This window comes from Onthophagus taurus, chromosome 10, assembly GCF_036711975.1.
Source record: "Onthophagus taurus isolate NC chromosome 10, IU_Otau_3.0, whole genome shotgun sequence".
Classification (NCBI taxonomy): Eukaryota; Metazoa; Arthropoda; class Insecta; order Coleoptera; family Scarabaeidae; genus Onthophagus; species Onthophagus taurus.
The window spans coordinates 5,332,570-5,356,430 of NC_091975.1; the positions used below are offsets into that span (position 1 = coordinate 5,332,570).

General features: G+C 30.1%; 1 protein-coding gene across 2 annotated transcripts; it reads left to right on the forward strand.

Annotated features, from left to right (window-relative positions):
- LOC111428442 (Suppressor of Triplolethal) lies at nt 1-23,660 on the forward strand. Of its 2 annotated transcripts, XM_071199310.1 has the most exons (8): nt 3-167; nt 10,241-10,288; nt 16,022-16,752; nt 17,050-17,943; nt 18,128-18,299; nt 18,357-18,603; nt 19,213-19,340; nt 19,403-23,660. In XM_071199310.1, exons 1-6 carry the CDS (start codon nt 36-38, stop codon nt 18,531-18,533), a joined length of 2,154 nt encoding a protein of 717 aa, XP_071055411.1. In that variant the 5' UTR covers nt 3-35; the 3' UTR covers nt 18,534-18,603; nt 19,213-19,340; nt 19,403-23,660. The 2 variants fall into 2 exon arrangements, with proteins under 2 accessions (XP_022919717.2, XP_071055411.1); XM_023063949.2 differs by having other exon boundaries at nt 1-167; nt 18,357-19,340.
- Nucleotides 23,661-23,861: the final 201 nt, after the last annotated feature.

Consider the following 23,861-nt stretch of genomic DNA (forward strand, 5'->3'; position numbering starts at 1 on the left):
TCAGCTGCTAGCGGAGTTCGACAGAGCGGATAGAAATGGCTACCCTCTGTCCAGGTGTTCAGTATGGTTTGTCGACGAAGGAAAATTTTGGTGAAAATAACACTTTAATATTTATGAAATTAACGGATTCGGCTTTCGGTGCTGTTAGGGAACACATACAACATAAGGTAAGTGGAAAATTTTCCTTCGATATAAGTAATAAAGTGATGTGCGCGAAAATCCATAGGCTACGCGATCCGTTCTCCTAAAAGATAAGTCGCCATATTTCAATTGACTTATTAACCTATTATTGTTTAATTTTCTTTAAATTTTTTTGCGTGATTTTCTTCGTGAAAGTGTTTACTACATTGCGTCGTTGTTAAATTACGTTTTTCCTTGTGGAAAAGTGTTTAAATTCGTTGAAATAACCTCGCGGCCACGTCAACATATTGAAAACGATTTTAAATTAATTATTTAAAACGGTTTTTAGTGAACGGAATCTAATCGGCGTTTATTAAAAATAAGTTCAATCGATTGACGAACGTCTCAATTTTGACTTTATCCATGTCGTTTTGTAACATTTAAACAGAGCCATACCTTACATGGCGTGAATCGGGGACTATTCTCGTTGTTGGAAAGTGATAGTATTTGCTTTCAAAAAATAAAATAAAATCCAACACGTTTAACGTTGTTTTAAAAGATTTTTGTAATCTAAAGAAAACTTGGTAGAAATTAAGTGAGTAATTCTCGTTTTTTTTTTCGGACATTAAATATAACCTCAATCTCTATTATAGGTAGGTCTCGATCCGAAATGTTGGGTTATAACTAAAACTCTGTAAATTCCCCAACTATATAATTCAGGATTTATATTTATATAGTTTTTAAATGGCCAAGAAAACGATTTGCATTTTAAGTTAAATCTAACCTTACATTTATGAAGTTTGATGATTTGGGTCAATTTTTAGGTTAGTTTTTGATTGACAAGGATTTTTTTACGTCATATTTTAAATTAATTTTTATTATTTAGTATTTAAGGTAAGTAAAAGGTTTTATTGTCAAAATTATTTGCTTCAAATTTCAAGAAACAACATAACCTCAAAATTAAATTCTTTTAAATTTTATCCAAAGCTAACCTAAAAAAATCGTGTTGGGTACAAATAGTCATCGTTTTAACCTCAAAATTCAATCATTTTTGTTTAAAACAGTTTTATCGTTTTGAGAGCTTTTTAAGATCAAATTTATTATTAAATCTTAATTATTTTAGTGATAAAGCTTAAAAGTGACAGTTTAAAATGTCAAATATGACATTTCGAATTTGACAGAAATGACATTATTAAAGAATCAGTCTTAATTAATTGGGATTCATTGATTAAACAACTTTGATTTAGGTTAATTTTTAGGTTGGAAGATTATGGAAAAGTTTAGAGAAAGTATTTTGTTTCAAAATAACTGTATTGTAGGTTACAAATTCTAACTTAACCTTACTTTTTATAAATCCTGCTGGATGTACGGATATTCAAAGAAAATGATAAAATTACGCGACGTCTGGTGGCACAGAGTTCTCTGATATCTTCGCTTCTCTTATGGTCCCTCAGGGTGTACCCTGCTATGGATCATAGGGTCCTCATCTCTACTGTGCTAATGATTCTTTTTGTTGTAGAGTTTTTAGCCCTTGTTTTCACAGCGTAAGTCATGACAGGTCTTACGCAGGTCAATTTAACTTGTGAATAAATATTGTAAAGATACATTTTGTAATATCTGTCATTGTCAAATTTTTAAAGTTTTTGATGAAGTTGGGTTGAGTCTGATTTCTAGTAACATCTTTTTATCTGTTAAATTGGGCATTCATCCAATATGTGTTAACCCCTTGACATACAATGACGTAGCTGTCGTTATTAACAGGTTTTATTTCACATAAAACCCTGTAATTTCGTTTCTTTTGGTAATAATAGATTTCGCAAGGTGGCGCTTTATTTTCTGCGTACTCAAACCAAAAATTTACAACGTTTAACAATATTGTGTATCATTTATTAAATATCGTTAAAGCTGTTATATTATATGTCGTTCTGATTTGTGTATAGTTTACCTATTCACTACTAGATGTCGCTAAGCTCAAATAGTTAATCTTCTCACCACTAGATATAAAATAAAAAAATATTAAGATGTAAAAAATTTATGACGATGATAATAATTTATTTTAAAATTGTTTCAAAAAAGGAAAATGTTTTCCATAATTTGAGATAAGATAAATTTTAAGTCTAAATCAAATTTCTCTATTTTTGTTATTGTTTGTTACAAGATTGGTTTTTGATAATGTGATGTAATAATTACTGAGTTAGTTTATGATCATAAACTTCATTGGAAATGTTTGTAACATATCTTTTAATAACGCAATTCATGCACGTTTCGTGTTATCTTCGATTGATAATAATTGTGATAGTGCTTTAAGTTAAATTAACTAATAATAATAATACATTATTACTATTATTATTAAACAAAAATACGTTAAATTACGTTAAAGACATCATCTTTATTATTGAGTAACATTTATTTCAATAATTATTACAAAATCGATTCATAACAAATTTTTTGCATGTCAATAATTTGCGGGTTTCTAATTATAACTGCTAAAGGAATCCTTAAACAGGTGATTCACGCTCAAAATTAGAATTTGTAGAGTGAATTTCCCCTGACTATTTTAAATATTTAAAATATTATACTAAATACGCCATTAATTATTAAGTTATAACAGTTTACTAAATTGAATATTGGGAAATACTTTTTTTCGAAAGAATTTAATAAATCTCATGTTAATCTGATTACTGACCTTGATTTGCAGATAGAAATTTCGTATTTAACAACTACGCAATAACAACGAATAACAACTTCTTTTTGAGGTTGTTTTAAAAACTTTGTTTACCTTGCAAATTGGTTAATAATGAAACATGCGCAGTTTAGTACTTTAAAAGTAGTTTTTGATTCAATTTTGAATTATCTTAATAAAATTAAAAAAGTATTAAAACAAATCTTAGTCCAAACAACGGGGTTATCTTAAATACTCAAGTTAGTGTTTGATATTCAACAAAAAATCGATTTAAAATTGAGATTTTTTTGAAAAACTATTTTTTCCTTAGAATCCTTGAAATTTAAATGTTGTGGGGGGTTTATTGAATTGTAAAATTGAAGCCGAGATACGTTGTTGAAATAAATAAAAGATTTACCTTGAGATAATTCAGTCGTTTAATCAAAATATCGAAAAAGAGATCAATTAAATCGATAGTCTCTTTTTAAATATAAATTGTTTTGTATTGTAACATAATTGTTTTTGTTTTGATCTACTTTTATTTCATTTTTTGTTATTAAACATGCGATATAAACAAAGTGGTTATTAAATTGTGTAATTTTGTAACGAAAACTAAAACGAATGGAAATTAATTATTAAATGTAATTATTTTTTGCGTTTTGATTAAAAAAAATTGTTGATAGGAGTGACTAGGCTTATATTTATCGTTTGAGATTAATTTTAACTGCAATGATAAGGAAAAGGTGAATGCTTTTAGTTTTTAATTCAATCTTTTAAGTTAAATTTGTAATAGAAGAGAAACATTAGATTTAGTAAAACATTAAACTGGATAAGTATACGAGACTATAAGCGGTTTTCTATTACCTCAAAACAGGAAGTGTTCGTAGAAATGAAATGTATCTTTATTGTTTCTTAGACCATTTCCAGTAAAATTTCTTTTTTACTCTTATGTCTTAGAAATTTTATTACAAGAATTTCTACAACAAACATTTTATAACCTGCTCTATATAAATTAATACCCACAATTAAAGTTTAACTCTTTATATTTAATTTAATATATGAAACAATAAACTACAACATACACTTAACATTCTCAAAGCTATAAATCAATATTTACTTCTTATATAAGACACAGCTGTTGGTATTCAAATGAATATATCGTTCCAATAGCAATAACTTCCAATTTCGATTTTAATGGTTTTACTACTTTTACGATATTATCTATTCTTATATTTTAACTTTCATTTAAAACATTACAAGTCTAAAAATCGTTTAGATTAAGAAGTTATTGAGCATACAAAGAAAATATTTGTTCAATTTATTAACTATGTATGTATGTTTATTAACTGTTGTGTTGTTTCGCATTTGACCTTAACCTTGGCTTCTAATAATCTAAATGTGTGTATAAACGTGGAATGTTTTATTTTATTAGTATTCTTTAACATTTTTTTTGTTTCACTTTTTTTCCTTTTAATTGATTGCTTTATCCTGAGGCTTTGCGTGTTTACGATAAACTTAAAAACTTCGCCAAACAGTGCTTAAGTGATGTTTAAAGAATAAAACTTGTTGATAATTCGTTAATTGAACAATGTTTTTAACACAAGACAATTTGTTGTGTGATAATCATTTTTTAGTATTATTTTAAATACATTTTTTTTTCAATTATTGGATTAACACCAACTTGAATTTCACCTTACAAGTTCGCGCAAATGCCGGCAAGGTCGAAAGCGTAAAACTATGTTTATAAAATTTCAAGCTGATGCTGAGTATTGTTAGCACATGACTGTGCCTAATGTTTATGTGCGAATGTTTGTTTGAAAAGAAAGTTCCTTTAGCATTAACATTATGAACTATTTGAATCAACGTGTTATTGATATTATTTATGATACTCATTACTTCTTATGTTGCATACTTCGAAACTTCAAAATCATTTGGCAAAATTCTTCAAAAGTCGGTATTATAGTAGAGCGTCGATACTAACTCATTTATCCTATTTTTGTTTATAAAGTAGTATGTTAAAATTATTTTAACTGGCCCAGCTTGAGCCAAAAACAATTCGAGGTAATTCAAGAGTCCATTACATTAACAAGAATTGGCACTAAACAGAGGAGTTTTCGCATTTATATAAAAAGCTAAGGAGATATCCTGAAAAGTTTAGATTCATTATTGCGATAAACTAAGTGAGTTCTAACATTGAAACTATTAAAATGAGTTATGAAAAGGATATGATATTTCTAAATAATACATGCTTAATGAACTACACATTATCTTATCGTGCTTGTGGTTGGTTGATAAGAAAGAGCGATGACTTAGTGATGTAACCAGAATCGGCATTTGTGTGCAAAAAGTGTTTACGCTATGAGAGTTGGTTGGTGATAAATGATAGAAATCAGGGTAAAGGATATGATCCCTAATATACTTATTATATCGAGTTATGACAATGCTAACAATGGAAATAAACATGCCAAGTAACTGCAATCACTGAAGATACAGAAATTAACGTCCTATGTTACCACTTGACGAGTTGCTGTATGACGTCGAATTATCTTCTTTTTCTTCTTTATAATATGGATATCTAGGCTTGTAACACGTCCTCCCCGGAAGATAAGGTCCAACATTCTTGCCATCCTTTTGGTAGTCTTCCCTGTGATCTGTTTCGTAGTAGTACTGTACTGAAGTGGAAAATGTGTAATACCTTCTTTATTAAGTCAATCGATAATGCTCCAAAATTTGTCCCAAAAACTTTTCGTAACGTAAATTAATGATAAATAAATTAATTTTTTTGACATTAAAAAGCATAATAAAAAAAAGACCTTGTTATTTTGCTTATTTAAATTCTAAACGATTTTTTAAGTGTGAAAATGTGAAAGTGAACGAAATTTGATCAGCGAACCACGACGCCTCTCTTTTAACCTCGCCTCCTCGCCGTCTCCATTTTTCTCAATTCTCCTTTCTTCTCGCGTTTTTAAAAACAGAGTCCAATGACTCGAATATCGAGTACTTATTTGCAACCTCCAATAACAAAACGGTAGCGAACAACAAGTAGATATAGATATTAGATAGGTGAAGTAAGTAGTGGTAGATTTTACGTAGGCAGACGTTGTCTCGTGCCGTTTTACTTTCACTTCCTTTTCTACTTTTGGATGCTCTCTAAAATTCTCCACGTTTAATTCTTTTTTTCGACCGATTTATTTTAAATTGATATTAGAAAGCTATTAATTTTTATCGAAACGTTTGTTGTAATAAGCGAAGCGTAAAAAAAATATTTTAATGGATGAGTTGTCTTTATTTCCTTGTATTGTCCAAAAATTGCAACAGAGCGAACCTCGTTTCACCTTGGTATAGTTTTATGTCGGTTTTGTTGGTAAATGTCAAGGAAATGTGTGTATATGGGGGTTTATCGTTTTGTTTTGCCATTAAAACGACGTTTTTGCGAAATGTATGCACTTTGTTTGATACATTGTAATCGGTTTTAAATGTTTTTATTTTATCTTTTATTAAAAATTAATTTAAATTTTGCTAATTAATTCTGCTTTTTTTTTTGGTTTGGTTTAAAACGGCCTCATTAATGAGACTAGATAAAGTTAATTACTTTTCGTATAATCGCGTAAAGTCGATTATAAAAAGTGATTGTATTTGTAGATTGGCGCTTTTGGGAGATTGAAATTTTTCGTAATAACATTAGGATTTAAGATGAAACTAACAATCTAAATTAATGATACATTTCTCGATTTGATTTTACATAATAAATAATTACTTTGGGTCGATACAACTTTCTGTATAATTGTACTTTGGGATTGTTATTTAATCAATGTTGTGTTATTAACCATTAGATACGGAATCTATTTCAAACAGTGCATTAAGTAAATGATATATTTAGGAGAACGTTAAAGGGTAGAAAACATTTTTCTGGTGAAAAGGTCAATTGCAACATAGTGATTTTGAAATTGTGTTGCAAACATGGAACCAATCGACAAATAATCAATTATTATACAATGAAAATGATAAAATTAAAAGTTCATCTTATATAACCGTAAATGGTAACGAACTTACGTTACAATCTTGTTTTTAAACGGTTTTAATTGTTAATTTTTTTTATTATTATTTAAATATATATTACTCCAAAATACCAAGTCTCAACCTTTGTGGAAAAGCATTTATTGCAAATCCAAATTACATTGTTCCTTTAGAATTTGCTGATTCATTCACAAACGAAATATTGCACGGCTGATTCAATTGTTTTTATTAGGAGTAGTTGGTGGCTTAGCAACAGTGTTTGCTAGGAATATTGTCTTTTTCGATAAATAGAGATTTTCACAAAAATGTCCTCTTTATGTGCACTACAAACTTAACCGGTTTCATCGTATCGCGCCATCTTCAGGTGACAAATTATTGCCAATATCAGCAAGTCTTAAAAAATAATTAAACGATAAATAATTGTTTGATGATTATAATGTGTATAATAATATTGCCAAAAATTGTTGAAAGTTAAAATAATATTTAAAAAAAGATGACTAATTTTCGGGAAAGTTTAATTTTTGTTGTGACACACTTTTCCATAAACGCCAATTAATAAGTATTTCTTGGAACCACTTTTAACAAAAAGAGATTTCGTTGAGAAAAATTATATAAACTTATTTTATTTTATATTATAAATACAAAATGAAAGAAAAACTTAATGGAACCTAATCTATCTATTTTTAAATTCGTTTTTACTTGAAATCCGATATTTTTTTCCAAAACTTATTCTGATGCAACCACGACGCGACATCGAATTGTTAACATAATTCGTTAAATAACGATGACAGTCGCGAAATGTACGTTAAAACTTTCACTGGCTGCGGCTGCTACTAAAACCACCGCTGGATCTCTGCTAACGGCGGAATGTTCGGAATTCTTAATACAGTTAGTTGCGTTTCGTTCGCGACTATTCGACGAACTTTCTACGGTTATTTTTTTATCGTTTGAACATAAATTTAGTCAACAACGACCAAAAAGAATGATTAAAACAAACACGACCTTTCATTACTACAACGAAAAATGTTAATCAAATTATTTCAATATCATTTTATTAATTTTTATTTCATCATTGACCTAGTTTCGAAAATTAACGGTAGAAATAAAACAGTCTTAGTTTACGCCCAGAGGGGTGTTTCAACAACTGATTCTCATTTGCAAATGGTTAACATGCAATTATTCATGTAATGTGTGTTCCGTATCGTAAGTAACTCGTTTGCAAATTGAACCAATTAACTGTATGCGTTAATGTTAAAACAGTATATATCAAAGATATTTAATTGATTTTAAATTAAAATTAAAGCTGAATCGTAATATCCGATATCTTCTTATATCGTCCTTGATATCTCTCTTCATTGTATTCAAGACGCAGTAAGGCTAAACAAAAGTTTTGTAAATTTTGTTTCTTCTCTTTTTAAGCCTCTTTTTTCTTCAACTTGGGTTAACAGACAATTCCAAAAAAGATCGTTGGCATTTTTCCATGGTATTATGAGCTGTCTAAATTTAGCTTCTTCAGGGGCACACTGGTTATAAATTCATTAATGTCCACTTCCTAAGTTTCAGTTACAGAGTAAACTGCCATAAATTATGGTTGTGATAACCCATCAAATGTTTTAAAATTGTTATCAACAGGGTTTATTGTTACAAACATTCCCCAGATTGCAATAAATGAAGCAATGAGTTTCCAAACAAAATTTCACCATTAATTTGTAGAAGATACAAAGCTTCATTAGAAAGGACATTTGGAAACCAAAATACATAATCATTCAGCTTGAAGTCAGCACCTTCTGTTTACAACGAACCACTTTTTTAGTTAAATGGAACAGCATATAGTAAAGTTTCCACTGAAAACATTGATCCAGATAAACGCTTTAATTATTTTTATCAAAACAACGTTTTCTATTTTTAGCCTCCTTAGTCTCCTTAGTTCTGTTTTTATTTAGAAACAGGAACAATTAATTAATAACCATTTAATCTAATTGTACAGAAATCGCTGAAACGAACCAAATACAATAAAAAAGTTTTATTAGGCCACATTTTCTTCTAATACAATAAAAAACTTTCTATCTTTTAGGATAATTCGGTGTTGAGTCGTTCGTTATTTGAACTGTTGATTATCGGCAATCGCCTCGAACCAAGAAACGAGACGAGATTTGGTCGGCGGCGCTTCCTGCCCATTTCGTTTGATTCGGTTTCGACCTAAATACCTGATTCTCACCATTTTGACGCACTCCTCCTATATAATACGGTTGATGTGTGTGTATGTGAACGTTATTTCTCGTATTTTTCCACGACTAAATAAGAAAAGACGAACTCATAATTACTTATTAAAGAATTCTTTAACTTTTTTACTCTAAAATTATTATAATCTAAGATGATTATGTTAATATCTTATAGTTTTAGATAAAATTGAATAAGAGGTCATCGAGTATTAAAAGAAATCGCGTGAACGTAACCTTTAAACGGTTAATAAGATTAATAAGAGAGGCTAATGGAACAGACTGTGCAAAATGTTTCATCGTACGATTTTATCGCCTTTAATTTTATTAAAAACAAATTGGTTTTGGAGATTTCTTTTTCTAACATCACGATTAATTCCTTTTTTTATTGTCGCACGCAAACGATTCGAAGGTTAATTAATCATTACGGGATCGTGTATGATTTCCCGTTAAAAATAATCCACGTGCTTGAAACTTAACTTTCAACTTGAACAGACTCGTCTATTGAAATAATTTTTACCGTATTTTTCCTTGTTTATCTGGATGGTTTGTAACAATTTTATATAAATAACTACATTATCATTATTATTTTGATCAATTACATTCTTATCATCTTTAATAATTTTTAATTAATTACATATTTATTTTCTTGAAAGATTATTGAACAATAATATTGTTGATATGCGCATAGAAAATTTTCAGTTCATTAAACATAACGTTAAATTGTAACTTAATCGATTTATTGGAACGATTTGTGTTTAACCAAACATTTTTTATTACGATGATAATCATGTATTATTAGCCAATTTTCAAGTTAAAGTTCACGTTTAATGAATCTACTCGATGAAAAAAAAATGGCTCAATGCCAAACTGAGTAGAGATTCTCGTTAAAATCGTCACGCAAACGTTTTAGATGTTTTGTAAATTAGTCATAACGTGCGTTGATATGTGTAATAACAATGCGAGGGCTGTTTAACATTAGGTGGTCTATAATTAGGTCATAAAGATGTAAACAATTTTTTTCTTATATTGCTTATTTGTTGTAATAGCGTAATAAGATTCCCTCTAATCATCGTGATACGACATTAAATAGACTTGACGGCTTTAGTGTTAGTGATAATCTTGGGAATATTATTCGTAATGATGCTAAATCTTGTGAACCTGCGGATTTAGCATACTAACAACTATTTTCGTTGTGTTTACATTTAATTTTTATTTTCAGAATGAACATACGGCTTGTCCAACAATACAGTTCCTAGGTGATCAAGGGGTAAGTTATTTTTCTTCTAATGCCTAAAATATACTAGACAATACATATGAAAATAAAAATTTTAAGAAATACTTTGATAAAGTTATCCAAGAAATAACAAAAAAATCTTTAGCCACCCATATAATAATTAATGCCAACTTTTGAACACGTTACATATCCTTTACTTGAAGTTTTACTTGGTTGTTCTCCGTTTCCCCTGAATTATGCATGGTGTTGGCGACACAAAAAGGGGTTAATACGATCTATTTACTACGAAACGGTATAATTTCCTGTTTCGCATGCAGCAAATTCAAGGATTCTGCTTTGCTTTTTTTTATAAACACTGCACCTTATTCATTGTATAATAACCCCCTGTGTAATATAATGGTTAAAAATGTTTAGGGTACTCAAGTTCATGTAAAAAGTTGTATTTCTTTGTTTGGCGTACTCCACTTTGTATGAGTCACTATCCCCTTTTAGGTTCTCTTGGCATCCAATTGTCATTTTTTGTCTCTTTGTTTCTACTCGTTTTCATATCTCCGTCTACCTTCTTCACAGTGTCTTTATAATCTAAACAAAGTTTAATAAACAGTTTTTTAATAACTGAAATTTTGTACTTTCTATTGGTTTATTAATAAAAATTCGCTTTACATGTTTCGACTATATAGTCATCTTCAAGAGCGCTACAAATTAAAATCTTCCAGACTTTTTAATCTTAATTTAAACTGTTATACATTCACGTCGTAAGTCATCATTTGTGTCATCACCAATGTCAACATTTCTGAGGAGATCTGCTATCTTTAGGATTTCTTTGGAATAGGCGAGTTTTTTTTGATCAGAATCTTGTCGTAATTATTAGTATAATTTTGGAACCTTTCTGATTTCTCAGAAATAAAGCTAGTGGTTGATCAATATTTATGCCACCACTACCAATACCTGTGATATTTTTTCAATAATCAAAATTTTGTTTGTCTGTAGATTAGGATTTTTTTTTATACAACGTTCGAATTCGACTCGTACTTTAAATTTTCAAGTTCTGCACAGATTCTGTGGAAATACCGCGACGTCTCGCGATAACATTACTCGCTCATATCACGTGATCATTATCCTTGATACACACGTTCTAGTCTGCATTGCGCGTCCACCGCGAACTCCAACAGCAACCTTGAAGAAGGAGACGATGTTGGGTAGGCGTCGACTCTCGTTATCAAGAAAAATCGAACCTCGGGATTCCCTCGGTCATAAAGCAGCTCAAATAAGGAATTAAATACAAAGGGAAAACCCCGGTTTGTTAACGCATTATTCACCAATGAGTTTATTTTTGTTTCTCTTGCTCAAACCTTGTTTTGAAACCTTTTAGAAATTTAATAAACAATTTTTTTTTATTAAATTTAATTTCGATTCAATTTTTCTTAATGTAAATAAACAAATATTATTCATAGTTGGTAACAACCTTGTCAGTAATATTCAGCAGACCTTGATCTGATTTGAGCAAATTAAGAATGTAATCTACGAAATTTTGTGTGGGGATGGGTTAAGGTTTAGAACAATCTTTCTGGGTGGAGTGGAAGTGGTCGAATTGAAACCATAAAAGAGATGATGCGGTTCTATTTGTGGATTGACGTGACGGACGCGCGATGAAAGGACGAAACTGTAACGTTTCATGCATTTGTGAAAAGTGAGAGTTAGTGTGCACGGCGGCACACTTTTAATTAATACGAGACGCCGTTTTTACGTAATGGGGGGCGTTTGCGCAATCTTGGACAACGTTGCCAAATCAACAACTCGCTCGCAATGTATTACCTACTGCTTGCTACTGTTTTGTTAATACGTTACAAATAAAAGCGACAAATTTTGACTTTACTTCGATTTTTTTTGTGAAAATACAATAAATAATTGCTTCCAATAACTCTTAGTGACTCCGAATGGCTAACAATTGTTCTCAATACTTTTCATTATTACAAGCTCTCAGCTGCAAAGAATACATCACGCTTTTAAAGTTCCCAATTGCTTTGAATAGGTGCCAAACATCTTAAATGACTCCGAATAGCTTTTGCTTCGAATTGCTTCTAATGAGTTTCTTTTATTTATTTATTGTTCTATCTTAAAATAAAAAAAATCGGTAAACAATTTCACCTCAATTTCATTTAATCCTTGACCACTTTACATTCATAAAAACATAAATAACTTTTAATATCAATATTTTTAAGCAATTTAATTGAAAAATAATAAATAAATCTCATTGATATGTTATTAACACGTATAAAAAATCTGACGTCGTTTAAAATAAAATAAAAAAGAATTTATGCCAATCGTTGTATACCGTTTTAAGCTTGGTTAAGCGGTGCTTTTGTGCCAAATTGTGACGACAGGTGAGAAGCGAATGAATAACTCAATAATAAACCGGCAGACCGATCATCGAAGATTATTATTTATTTTCTTTTATTTTTTGCCATCGGTTTTCATCTGCATGTTCTGGTCTGAATCCCGGAACGTTGTGGTACTTATTTCCCAACCGTACTTTCTCTAATCAAATTCAACTCTCAACAGATGACTCATGAACCATACCAATCGCACTCAAAGCGATTACAAAATGCCGATGGTTTTACGTTTCGAACATTTTAAAATTTCAAGAGCCATACAAATTATTCCTAGAAGTTCTCTTTTATGGCGTAAATGTGGGTTTATCATTCCAAAATTGTGGGTCAAGAACTTAGCAAGTCTTTAATATAAAAAATAAACATTTTAAAGTTAATGGAGTTAAAGTTTTTTTTTTTGGCAGATTTTATGTGTAATTTATAACATCCTGTTTCTAACTTACTTAAGATAGAATGGAATTGATAATTTTTTTTGGAATTGTTCCAAAATAGTTTTGAAGTCTTGATATGGTACTTGCCAAGAACTAGATTTGGTAGTTTAAGTAAAATTTTTTTGAATACATTACAAAAACTTTGATGCAAACTTTTTAAAATGAAAGTGAAACCTGTTTCTTCCATTCAAGAGACACGCCAAGAACGAGAAGATGAAGAAGAGAAAGGTCGATTGTGTTACATTACATATTATTATTGCAGCAAATTTCAATTCTCGCAATTTTTTTTTTTGCTGATTTATCGCGAAGAAAACTAAAATGAATTATTAAGTTGTTCTACGAACGATAAATAAAATCTCAGAATAGTTTTTTTATTACAATTATGCCTATTCTTTTTCTTGATTTTTCCAACTTGATTTTTCTTAGAAACGAACAATTAATTTCCTTTTACTGTGAAAGTCCTAGAACGTTGCGCGATATTTGTTTTGATATGAAATTGTGTAACGTGTGCCATGTGTGACGTCCGTAATTCGAGTCACGATAAGCCAATCAATTTTACATTAAATTTACGTGTCGATGATATTAAAAAGAAAATTTATTAAGTCATTTTTGCCATTATCTTTTTTGCATAAATACAGACATTCGTATTTTTGAAAGTGTTTTTGTAAAACATGTAAGTGATTATGAACGACTATTTTTAAAAGTCATTATCGTGACTATTTAAATTTTTTACGAAGAATTTAAAACCTTTCTAGGAAATCTTTTAGTCTGGTTTTATATGACACATTAAACATTTACTTTCGATTTGAACAACATTCCAAAAAAAAAGTTCATCTGATCGAAAGTAACTTTCAAAATGTATATTAAAAAAAAACAGGATATAAGCTTTTATTTTTGTCATTGTAAGGAGTTTTCAGGTGTTCTAATCAATCTCACCGAAATTGTGTGGAATTCCTTTTGAATATTTATTATTAATAATTATGTTATATTTCTACGAATCTCTTATTTTTGCAAGTTTATGGCAGTATCACTTTATGATTTTGCTCGTTTATTTTACTTCTCGACAGTAACGTATCACAAAGTCGTAAAAGTAGGATTTATTGGCCGAGCTGATTCTATTCCGAGAACTGACTCAAATCAGTATCAGAATTCGATACTCAAGGTTTTGTTGCTGCCTAGGTATTCGCACTCTATACAGCTTCTGAAACCTACCACCACCCTTTGAACACTTTTGCATAAGGTTCTTCAAATCATTTAGATGTACTATACGGTACTCAATATCAAAAGTGTTCTTCAACCACCCTAAACATTTTCCAAATGGTTATCTATGTCTCTATGTTATAACTGAGTGGCATTCATATGATGAATACTGAACCCACATCAAATGTTATATTGTTAATTTAAAAATATTACAGCCTTTTGAATGAAAGGCACGATATAAAATTGAGGAATGATTTGAAGAGTTCACACCACCATTCAAATTCTCTTCGTTTCGACGTCGACGTCTCCTTTCTTTTATCCTTTTTAATTATGGCCTCGGTTTGTCGCCGGTTGCGCAAAACGCCGAGACTTGGTTACGACACGTTTCGACCGAAAGGTTACCACCGCTTCGGCCACCGTCGGTCGCCGCAAAATGTTAACGGCGTCATGAAGTCTAACGTCGAAAAATCACCATTTTACTATTTCAATCGCTTATCGTTTTATTTACTTCTATAGTTTCATTATACAACATAATTTGAATTTATAAAGTTATTATTATTAGGTCTTTTTTATTAAATCTTAATCGAAATTTTTTTGGGTGGTCAAGTAAAGTCAGTCAAAAAGAGGAAAAGTCGCACCTTATTACACATCCACGGTCTGTATACAGTTACTTATCCCACATACCATTGTCTGAGAACATCTGACCTACACTTGACTGGCTCTTTGGTCATCAGCGTTCTACTGAATGAACGATTCTTCTTTACGATAAAATGAAATCTACATAATGTGATTTTTTAGTGCAAAAAAAAAATTTTTTTGTATTTGCGATAAATTTTTCTCATCGTTTATCCGTCGTCGTACGTTTCGAGATTATTCCGGAGAACGTAGGCGACCTTCGCGTTGACCTTTCCAGCTTTTTCCTTTTCCCTCTTGTTGTATCTCGTTGTTGCGTTTAAATACGTCGAGAGAAAAAAAAATAAGAACTTGAATCGACGACGATGAAATGCGGTCAACGGATTTAAAAAAAATCAATTTCACGTATACTTTCTTAAGCATTAATAATTGTTTTGAAATTGTTCTTAACAAATATCATTTTTTCCCTTCAAAGATAAGATTAAATTATCTATTGATTGAGAAGTGTTTTCTATTTTACTTTCGATATCTTGATAAAGATATATTTATATCCGGTAGTTGAGAGAAACGTTCTTAGAAATGTTTCTTAAGGACGTTTAAAACACAAAGTAGGTTATTGCGCGCGTCATAAATTATAACTTTATATATGTAATAATATTGCTCCGAGAATGTGTTAATTCTAACTTAACTAAATAACAAAAAAATTAATCAATAAAATTAACTAATTAAATAAATTAGTCAATATTTTATCTTTTATTTTTATTATAACATTAAGATGTGCCGTTTTTAATTTAATTAGTTTTGGTTTCCTCTTCATTATTAAACTTAATTAGATATAGAAGCTGTTTTATTTTATAATGATTAACTGAGAATGTTAATTAATAGAAAATAATTTTATTTTTTCATTTACTTAGTAAACATTTTTAGTTATAATAGGGATATTTATTATTGTGTAATGTGTATGAGATATTAAATTGCAAATACGTGACTTTGAGCACGGTTTGCGTTCAAATTTTAGTCTTCATTTTAGAGTACGATGCATTTCAGTCGTGCTGAAACTTAATTAAATCAATAAATATGACTAATTTAATCTTGTCTCTTTTTATTTTTAGCAACTTTACATCCCTATCTCAAAAAACGATGGGAAAACCTTTAAATTCTCGGTGTCGTCGACGGCTGACATGGAGGGCCCCGGTGGTAGTTTCGAGTGCGTTCAGCAAATCGGTCTTCCCCGGGGCTCGCTTCAAGCCCTCGGATGTTTACCGTACAAGATCCGGATCCACGCGAACGACGACGTCTACGAGACAACCCGGAAACGGATGACCGTCGCCGAAGAAAACCACAAGAACAAATGTACGCGCGAAATCAAACCGAACCAAACGGATATCGGAAGAAAGGTAAAGGTGAAACAAATGCCGGGGGGCGGTGGAGGTAGTGGAGGTCGTCCCGTGGGACCACTCGCCCTTCGAAATGAAACGTCCTCATCGTCGGCCGTAAGAGATTTTGTTCAAAAATCTTCGTCGCAGTATCAATTGCAAAAACCGCCGAATCTTCATTCTACCGGAAGTGGTGGTGGAGGAGGAGGAGGCGGAGGGTTTATGTCGAACGGATTCGGAAGTAATCATGTTAGTAGTAGTAGGGTTCCCAGTAATAAGCCGTCACTTCCGGATATCGCGAGGCGACCGATTAAGGAGCGGATGATACATTTGTTGGCGCTGAGGCCTTATAAAAAACCGGAACTGTTCGATAGGTTAACGAAAGAAGGTGTCAGGGAGAGAATGGCGATGACGACGGTGCTCAAACAAATTGCCTTTTTGAAGAACAACGAGTACCATTTGAACAGGTTAGTAGAGAACAAAATGGTTAAATTTGAGTTCATTTAAAGGAGACGTTAATTTAAAATCCGTTTTTTACTTAAAAACAATTAAATGCACTCTTAATAAATTTAAGATAAGATATGCATTATAGTCCCGAAAATCCTGATACACAACAAAAAAACTCAATTTTGTTGTTTAATAATAGAAATGTAAAGATAAAAATCACAACCATAAAGGAACAAAGCGTTTTGTTTCTAACTGCAGTACAACTAAAAATGATAAAATTAATAAAATTTGTTAACAAGTAATTTTTTATATTAAAGGTCTTTTTGGAATGACGTAAAAGAAGACTGGCCATTTTACACTGAATCTGAAAAGCAAATACTCAAACGGCGGAAACCGCAAAACTTAACGCCACCGGGCAGCAGTGATGGTGGAAGTTCCGGTAGTGGTCATTCCCCGACTAGTACCCATCCCGGTTCACCACCTCTCCCCATCAGCTACCCAAAACGGCCCGGCTACTTCGACGGTAACGATGGCCTTCCAACGAAAAAACCCCGCATCTCCCATTACCAAAAGACACCCGATAATCACCATCGCGGGCCGAATCAATTCCGGAATTCGAGTACCGTCGAAAACGGAAACGGCCAACGGCGGCCGCCGACAGACTCTCGAGACGCGAGCAACATGAACCCCAGAAGCAGGGAATCCCCTACGCTTAGTTACGGGGTTTTGAGCGGCGAAAAACGATCCGGAAGTGGTGGCGGTGGAAACGTCGGCAGTGGAAGTGGACCCGGAAGCGGTAGTATACCCGGAGGAGGTGGAGGCGGTGGATATAATAGTGACGATGATGATTTAGTAGTTGCTAGTAATAACCACGGGGGCGGTACCAGTCACCATCACCGAAAACGTGTTTGTGATAGTCATAGTAGTGTTAAACAACAGTCTTTGGGAGGAAGTGGGAGCGCTGGTAGCGGAAGTCATGGAGGAAATAGTAATAGTGGTAATAATCACGGGGAAAGGAACGTGACGACGAACGGAAATAGCGGGTATGGAGGCGACAGGCGGGATCGAGATGGAAGGGATCGGGATCAGAGGGATCGGACGTCGTGGAGTAATAATACAGTAACGTCAACCTCCAAAATTCAACCTCCGCAAGTTAGTCCTGATAGTCAATCGGAAAGGATATCTGCCAATGAAAATCCTGATTATGTTGCGTAAGTTTTATCTTCCTGCATCACTTATTTCTTCATATTGATCATTTTCATTTGTATAAATCAATATTTTTCGCTTTCAGGCAGTAAACGTGATGTTATAATCATTACAATCTATTTCAAATAATATATAATACTTATAATATACCTAATACTTCATATTAATAATTCAAAACTGGTTTTATAGCGAATATACGACAATTCGAAATCCGGAACAACGAACCAGATACAAGCAGGACTTTAAGAACAGCTACGACGAGTATAGGGAGTTGCACGCTGTCGTTGATAAGGTGTCGCGACGTTTCGTTGAGCTTGAAGAGAGACTGAACCAAGTGGATACCAAAACTCCTATGTACAATGTAAGTTAATTCCACAAAAAGATTATAATTACGTTAATTGATTTTATTAATTAATAGGATATTAGAAGACAGATACTGAGGGAATACCGGCAAAATAAAAACGATCAACAACACCAGCAAGTAAAACGGAAATTTGAGTATCTCCACGAGAAGCTGTCGCATATTAAACGGCTCGTTACGGAGTACGATCAGAAGGTGGCGCAGTCGTCGGGAGGTGGAAACCACCGTTACTGACCATGGATCCCGGCCGTAGGCCCTTCGCCCCCATCGACGCCGTCGCCGCCGCTACTGTCTCCAACATCCGGTAATAACTATTACTACTACTTCTACTACCGCCATCTATCGGACAACAAAACGTTTACAACATCACAAAATCACTTTTCCGCCGCCGTCGTTTGTGGTTAGTGTTATAATAAAGAAAGAAGAATAAAAACTTAAAAAATATGGTAAAAATAAAGTGTTAAAATGATAATGAAATGAAGTGCTCTATATATAAATATATATATATACGTATATAAGATTTAAAAAAGGAAATTTGGATTAGAAAAGGATTAAAAGATTAGATGAAGAATTAAAAATTTATTTATCTTGTGCGTGTTATCGAGTTGTTGAAGGGAAAAATATTTTTTTTTGGTTAATTTTTGGCTTATTTTTTTTCTGTTATCTACAGTTTGAAAAGCTGTGTTTTGAATTAGTTATTTTTTGAATCAATTGTTTTTTTTTGGGTCCAATCGTTTTTTAAAAAATTGCTTTAAATATTAATAAAAAAAGTGTTGAAGAAATTAGAAAACAATGGAAACAAAATTTTAAACGCAAAGTGGACGCTAAAATGTTGGAAGTGAATTATTTTGTTGAATTTTTAAAACAATCTATTTTGAGTTTTTGATTCCGGAACTATTTTTGGTATTTTTAGAACTGTCAGTTTGGATCAGAAAATATTGGAAGTGTAGAGGGATTGTGTAGTGATTTGCAGATTTTAATTAAGATTTCTTGATCAAGTCTCAAAGAGAGTTCAAAAGGAATTTTCCAAACTTTCAATTTGTAAGTTTTATTTTAAAAGAATTATTTTTGAACTTTTTTTGTTATTTATTTATTTATTTCAGGTCGGTTCCGGGAAAAGAACGGGGACGACAAAAATAAAAAAATTAATCCGTCAAAAAGAATAAAATTTCAAAAAGCCACAACAAAAAAAAAGATAATGGATAATTAACACATATTCACAATTAAATATAGAGACCTGTAGCGTCCAAAAATGTTTTAAGAAAAACCAATTAAACTTAATAATTAAGCAACAAAATGAGGAATGAAAAATGAAACAAAATGAGAAGAAAATGAAAGCGAAAATTCAATAAAAAGTAATAGGAAGAAGGAAAATAAAAATAGAAAAAAGGTCAAAACGAAAGAAGTAGTGGCACAGTGCTTAAGAAAAAAGAAGTGAATGATTATTTTTTGTACATATCCGTAAGTCATATTAGAAAAAAGTCTCCGTCATATCGACTAAAAATGAAAAAGAAATAGATTTAAATAAAAAGGTAGATATAAAAAATAATAGGAAAAAATCTTTTCCAATTTTTTAAATTCTCAATTCTAATTCATTAAGTTAAAAATTTCTCTTCAACCCCGTTTGTTTCTCTTCATAAAAACAACTCTAGTAAAAAGAAGAAAATAATAGGAAATTTCGTTGGAATTAAATCGTTTTAATTGTTAATAATTGTTTTGTAAACATAAAATTCTCTTTAAATTTTTAAATAAAATTAAATAGTTGTAAATATTACAAAAGATTAAAACTAGAAAAAATTAATTACTAGATGTTGTCTTAAAAAAAGATTCTAAACGAAATAGAAGTGCAATAGATTTTCCCTTCTTTTAATTTTTTAAACTCTTAAATCATCACATTTTTTTTTTTCAATCAGCAAACATTTTCTCTTACTTTGTGAGTGAATAACCATATAAATCCTGTTTTCTTTTTCAATACGATGTAAATATAAATTTAATAATTTAAAGAAAGACCACTTAGATTGCGATGAAAAAGAAACAGATTAAAAAATATTAAAAAAACTATTTGCCATTTATCATCAGTTACCAATAATTATAAATGATTAAAGAAAAAGAAGTATACCTAAATCTTAATCTAATCTTGTACATTTTCCGTTTATTATTTTTTTTTTGTGTAATAATAATCATTATTATGAATTAATTGTTGTTTATTAAAAAATAATGCTTCCAAAAAAACTTTTAAGTGAAAAAATGTATAGAGTGTTTAATCTATGATTGATTATTTTTTAATTTTGTTAACTCTTAAAGATGATTTCCCTTCTTCTAATAGGTTTGTTGCATTTTATTAGGTCTTTGATTTCTCTAAATGTCATAGTTTTTCTTATACAGTATGGATTAGTGATCATTAGGGCCAAAATTGAGTCAAGCTCCCTCTAATTGTAAGTACCCCATATTTTGGGGTGATTAATTGAATCTTTAAGGCTTGGGGGAGCCCTATATATAGTTTAAAGCACCACAATGCTATATATATTAGTATTTGGAAGCTCAATAATGATTAATTATTATTCTTGTTAAATCGATTTCAGCACTAATTGGCAATCTTCAATTTAATCTTTATCGATTATAAATAAACACTCTACATTTTTTGAATTAATTTGTTTTGTGAAAGAAACGCAAGAAATGAAAAGAGAATAAATTAAAAACTGTGCCAAAAAAAATAAAAAAAAAAATTAAGAAAGCTATATACTTACACCATATTAAAAAAATAAATTAAATTAAAATGATATATTCTAAATTATGCCTTCATATATAGAGAAAAACTGAAGAAGTTGAAAAAAGATTCGATCCGATTTCTTTCTTTTTTTTTAATTAATTAAGTGATTGATTAATTTTTATATTACCACGTAGTTATTTATTTATTTTAGTTACGTAACGATTTCTTTAAGACAATTTTTCTTCAAAAAAAAGTTTTTTTACGAAAGTTAATACTTTATTTAGTTAATAATCTCATTTAGGGTAAATAATAATTTTTTTAAAGTTTTCGTCGCGCATTTTCAATCTTAATTTGTCGCTAATCATTTTTTTTTAACTTTTGAGTCGTTAAAGGGTGTTTTAAAAGTTACAAATAGAAAGAAAAAAAAATTTTAATGATTCTTAATTGTTTTGCAAATTGATTTTTTTTAAACAAAGACTTTTAATCATGAAATTTTATCAATTATTTATTATTATTAAGACAACTGTAGTGGCTGTGATATTTCGTACGAAGACACACACAAGATATTCGAAGAGAAATTAATATTTTTCTAGAAAGATGAAAAGAAAGCTGCTAAAATTAATGCGAAAGAAAAAAAAGTTAAGGATTTAGGAGATGTGCCTTAAGAATATAGAGAACACCTTTAAAAAAAGAAAAATAATTTCATTAAAAGAAGATTAAAAAATTTTTTCTTGTGTGTTGTTATTTTTACGAATTTATTTACAAAAAAGGATTAAGAGAATATTAAATTAATAATTTTTACCCTTTTGCCTTTTATAAAAAAAGAAATTAACAAAAAAAATGTGCCTTATGTTCTTTTTTTCGAAAAGAATTCTTGTAAAATTAATAAACTCCCTTTAACGACATAAAATACGTAAACAAATTTATTTTTGATTTATTAAATAAATATAAAGCGCGCTTAAAATTTTTAAAAGAAAATGTGTCAAATATTTAGTCAATATCGGTTATAACGAATCATTTTCGCCTATAACGAACGATTTAAATAATTTCGAAATTGAATTTATGACTCATTTCTTAAATCTTATACTCCAATTAAATTTAATATAATTCGTTATACCCGAAATTGCCTAATAATAATTATTATTAATTAATTAATTTTCGCATTGTTAAATAGTATTTTTAAATAGAAATCGAGACTACTACTAATTAATAATTTTTTAAAAACTGTGATGATCATGCTCATTCCTCTTTCCTTTTTTTGTAGTAAAAAAACGAAAGAAAAAAGGGAGAGATTTACAAAAAAAAAAAGAAAATAACCGATTTTATTAAGAAAAAAAGTTAGTTAAGTGTTTTGTTGTCCAATTATTATTAGTAATTATTATTAAAATTAAATTAATGATTTATTGAAACCTGATAGAGCGCGCGCGGTGTGTCCTCCTCTTAATTCCCACTTATTAAATTATTATCCATATTTAAAAATAAAATTGAAACGATTAAAATGAAAGAGTGATTGTTAAAAATCAATCTTTGCGTCCTGCCAAGAAAAGAAAAGATCGAAAATGAAATAAAATAAAATTGAGACTGTCCGAAAAAAATTGAATTTGAATAATATAAAAATGAATATGGATTTAAGAAAAGAATTTTTCACGCACGGTGGTTGTGATTGTACATAATAATTAACAAAAAAAGTAATGATCTTCGATGACGACCTGGCCTGACCCTGACTCATCATTTTTTTTTATTATTTATATATATATTAAAACAAAAAATATATATATAAATATAAATATATAAATACTATATAAATATAAATATACAGTACCATGTATCTATATTAATTACATATATATTAATACGTTTTTAGACTTTATGCTTCTTACTATTATTCATCAAATCTTGTTTCTTTATTTTTATTCTTTTTGCTTATTTTTTGTCCTTTTTTTTATTTTTTGTTTCTTCTTTTTTTTGAAAAAGCTATCAACAAAAAAAATGTTTATAAAATTCGGAAAATTTTTTTTAATGTCGTCAGTCCGGGGTTGTGTAATTTTTTTTTAAATTAATTTATAGCAAAAATAATAACAAAAAATATATGTAATCGAATTACATAACACATGGATTGCGTTTTAAAAAATTCAAAAAAAGATTTGTTTTGTATTTTTGGGGTTGATGATATGTTTCTTTAGGATAAATGGAAATATAATTAATTAATCAAAAAAGTGGTCTGTCGTGCCTGAATAGCAGCTTGCCCAACCTCCTCCTCCTCTCTTCTCTTTTTAATTATTTATATCATTTTCTCTTTGTTGTAAGATGCGATAAGACGCTTTTTTTTGTGCGGAAAAATATTAAAAATAAATAAAACCGAGAGTATAAGTAGTAAATTAATTTAAAAGAAAAATGTGAAAAGTATAATATTTTTACCCCTGTTGTGAGTTTTGCACAGAGAAATCCATGCCAGATTTTATTTTTGAATTCTCTATTAATTATTATTACGAAATTTGGATTTTTACTATTATTTTTTGTTTGTTCGTTTTTTTTTGTAATTAATTAAAAAAATCTCCCATCGAGTGGCTATGGTTTTATAACGACATTATTATGTTTTATTATTATTGTAAATTGATATGCAATATATTTAAAAGCATTATGAAAAGTGATTTTTTGTTTCATTTATTCTATTTTCCCCCATTAAATAGATGTACCAGATAGGGTGAGAAAGAATCTTGCTATCTTACACCATTTTGACATTATGTGGTAGTTATAAACCAATATATTTTATCACTTCTCAAATGCACCCACTCAAATGACTAATTAAAAGCCTAGGTCGTTTGCAGTTAAGGCACAGTAATTAAGATTTT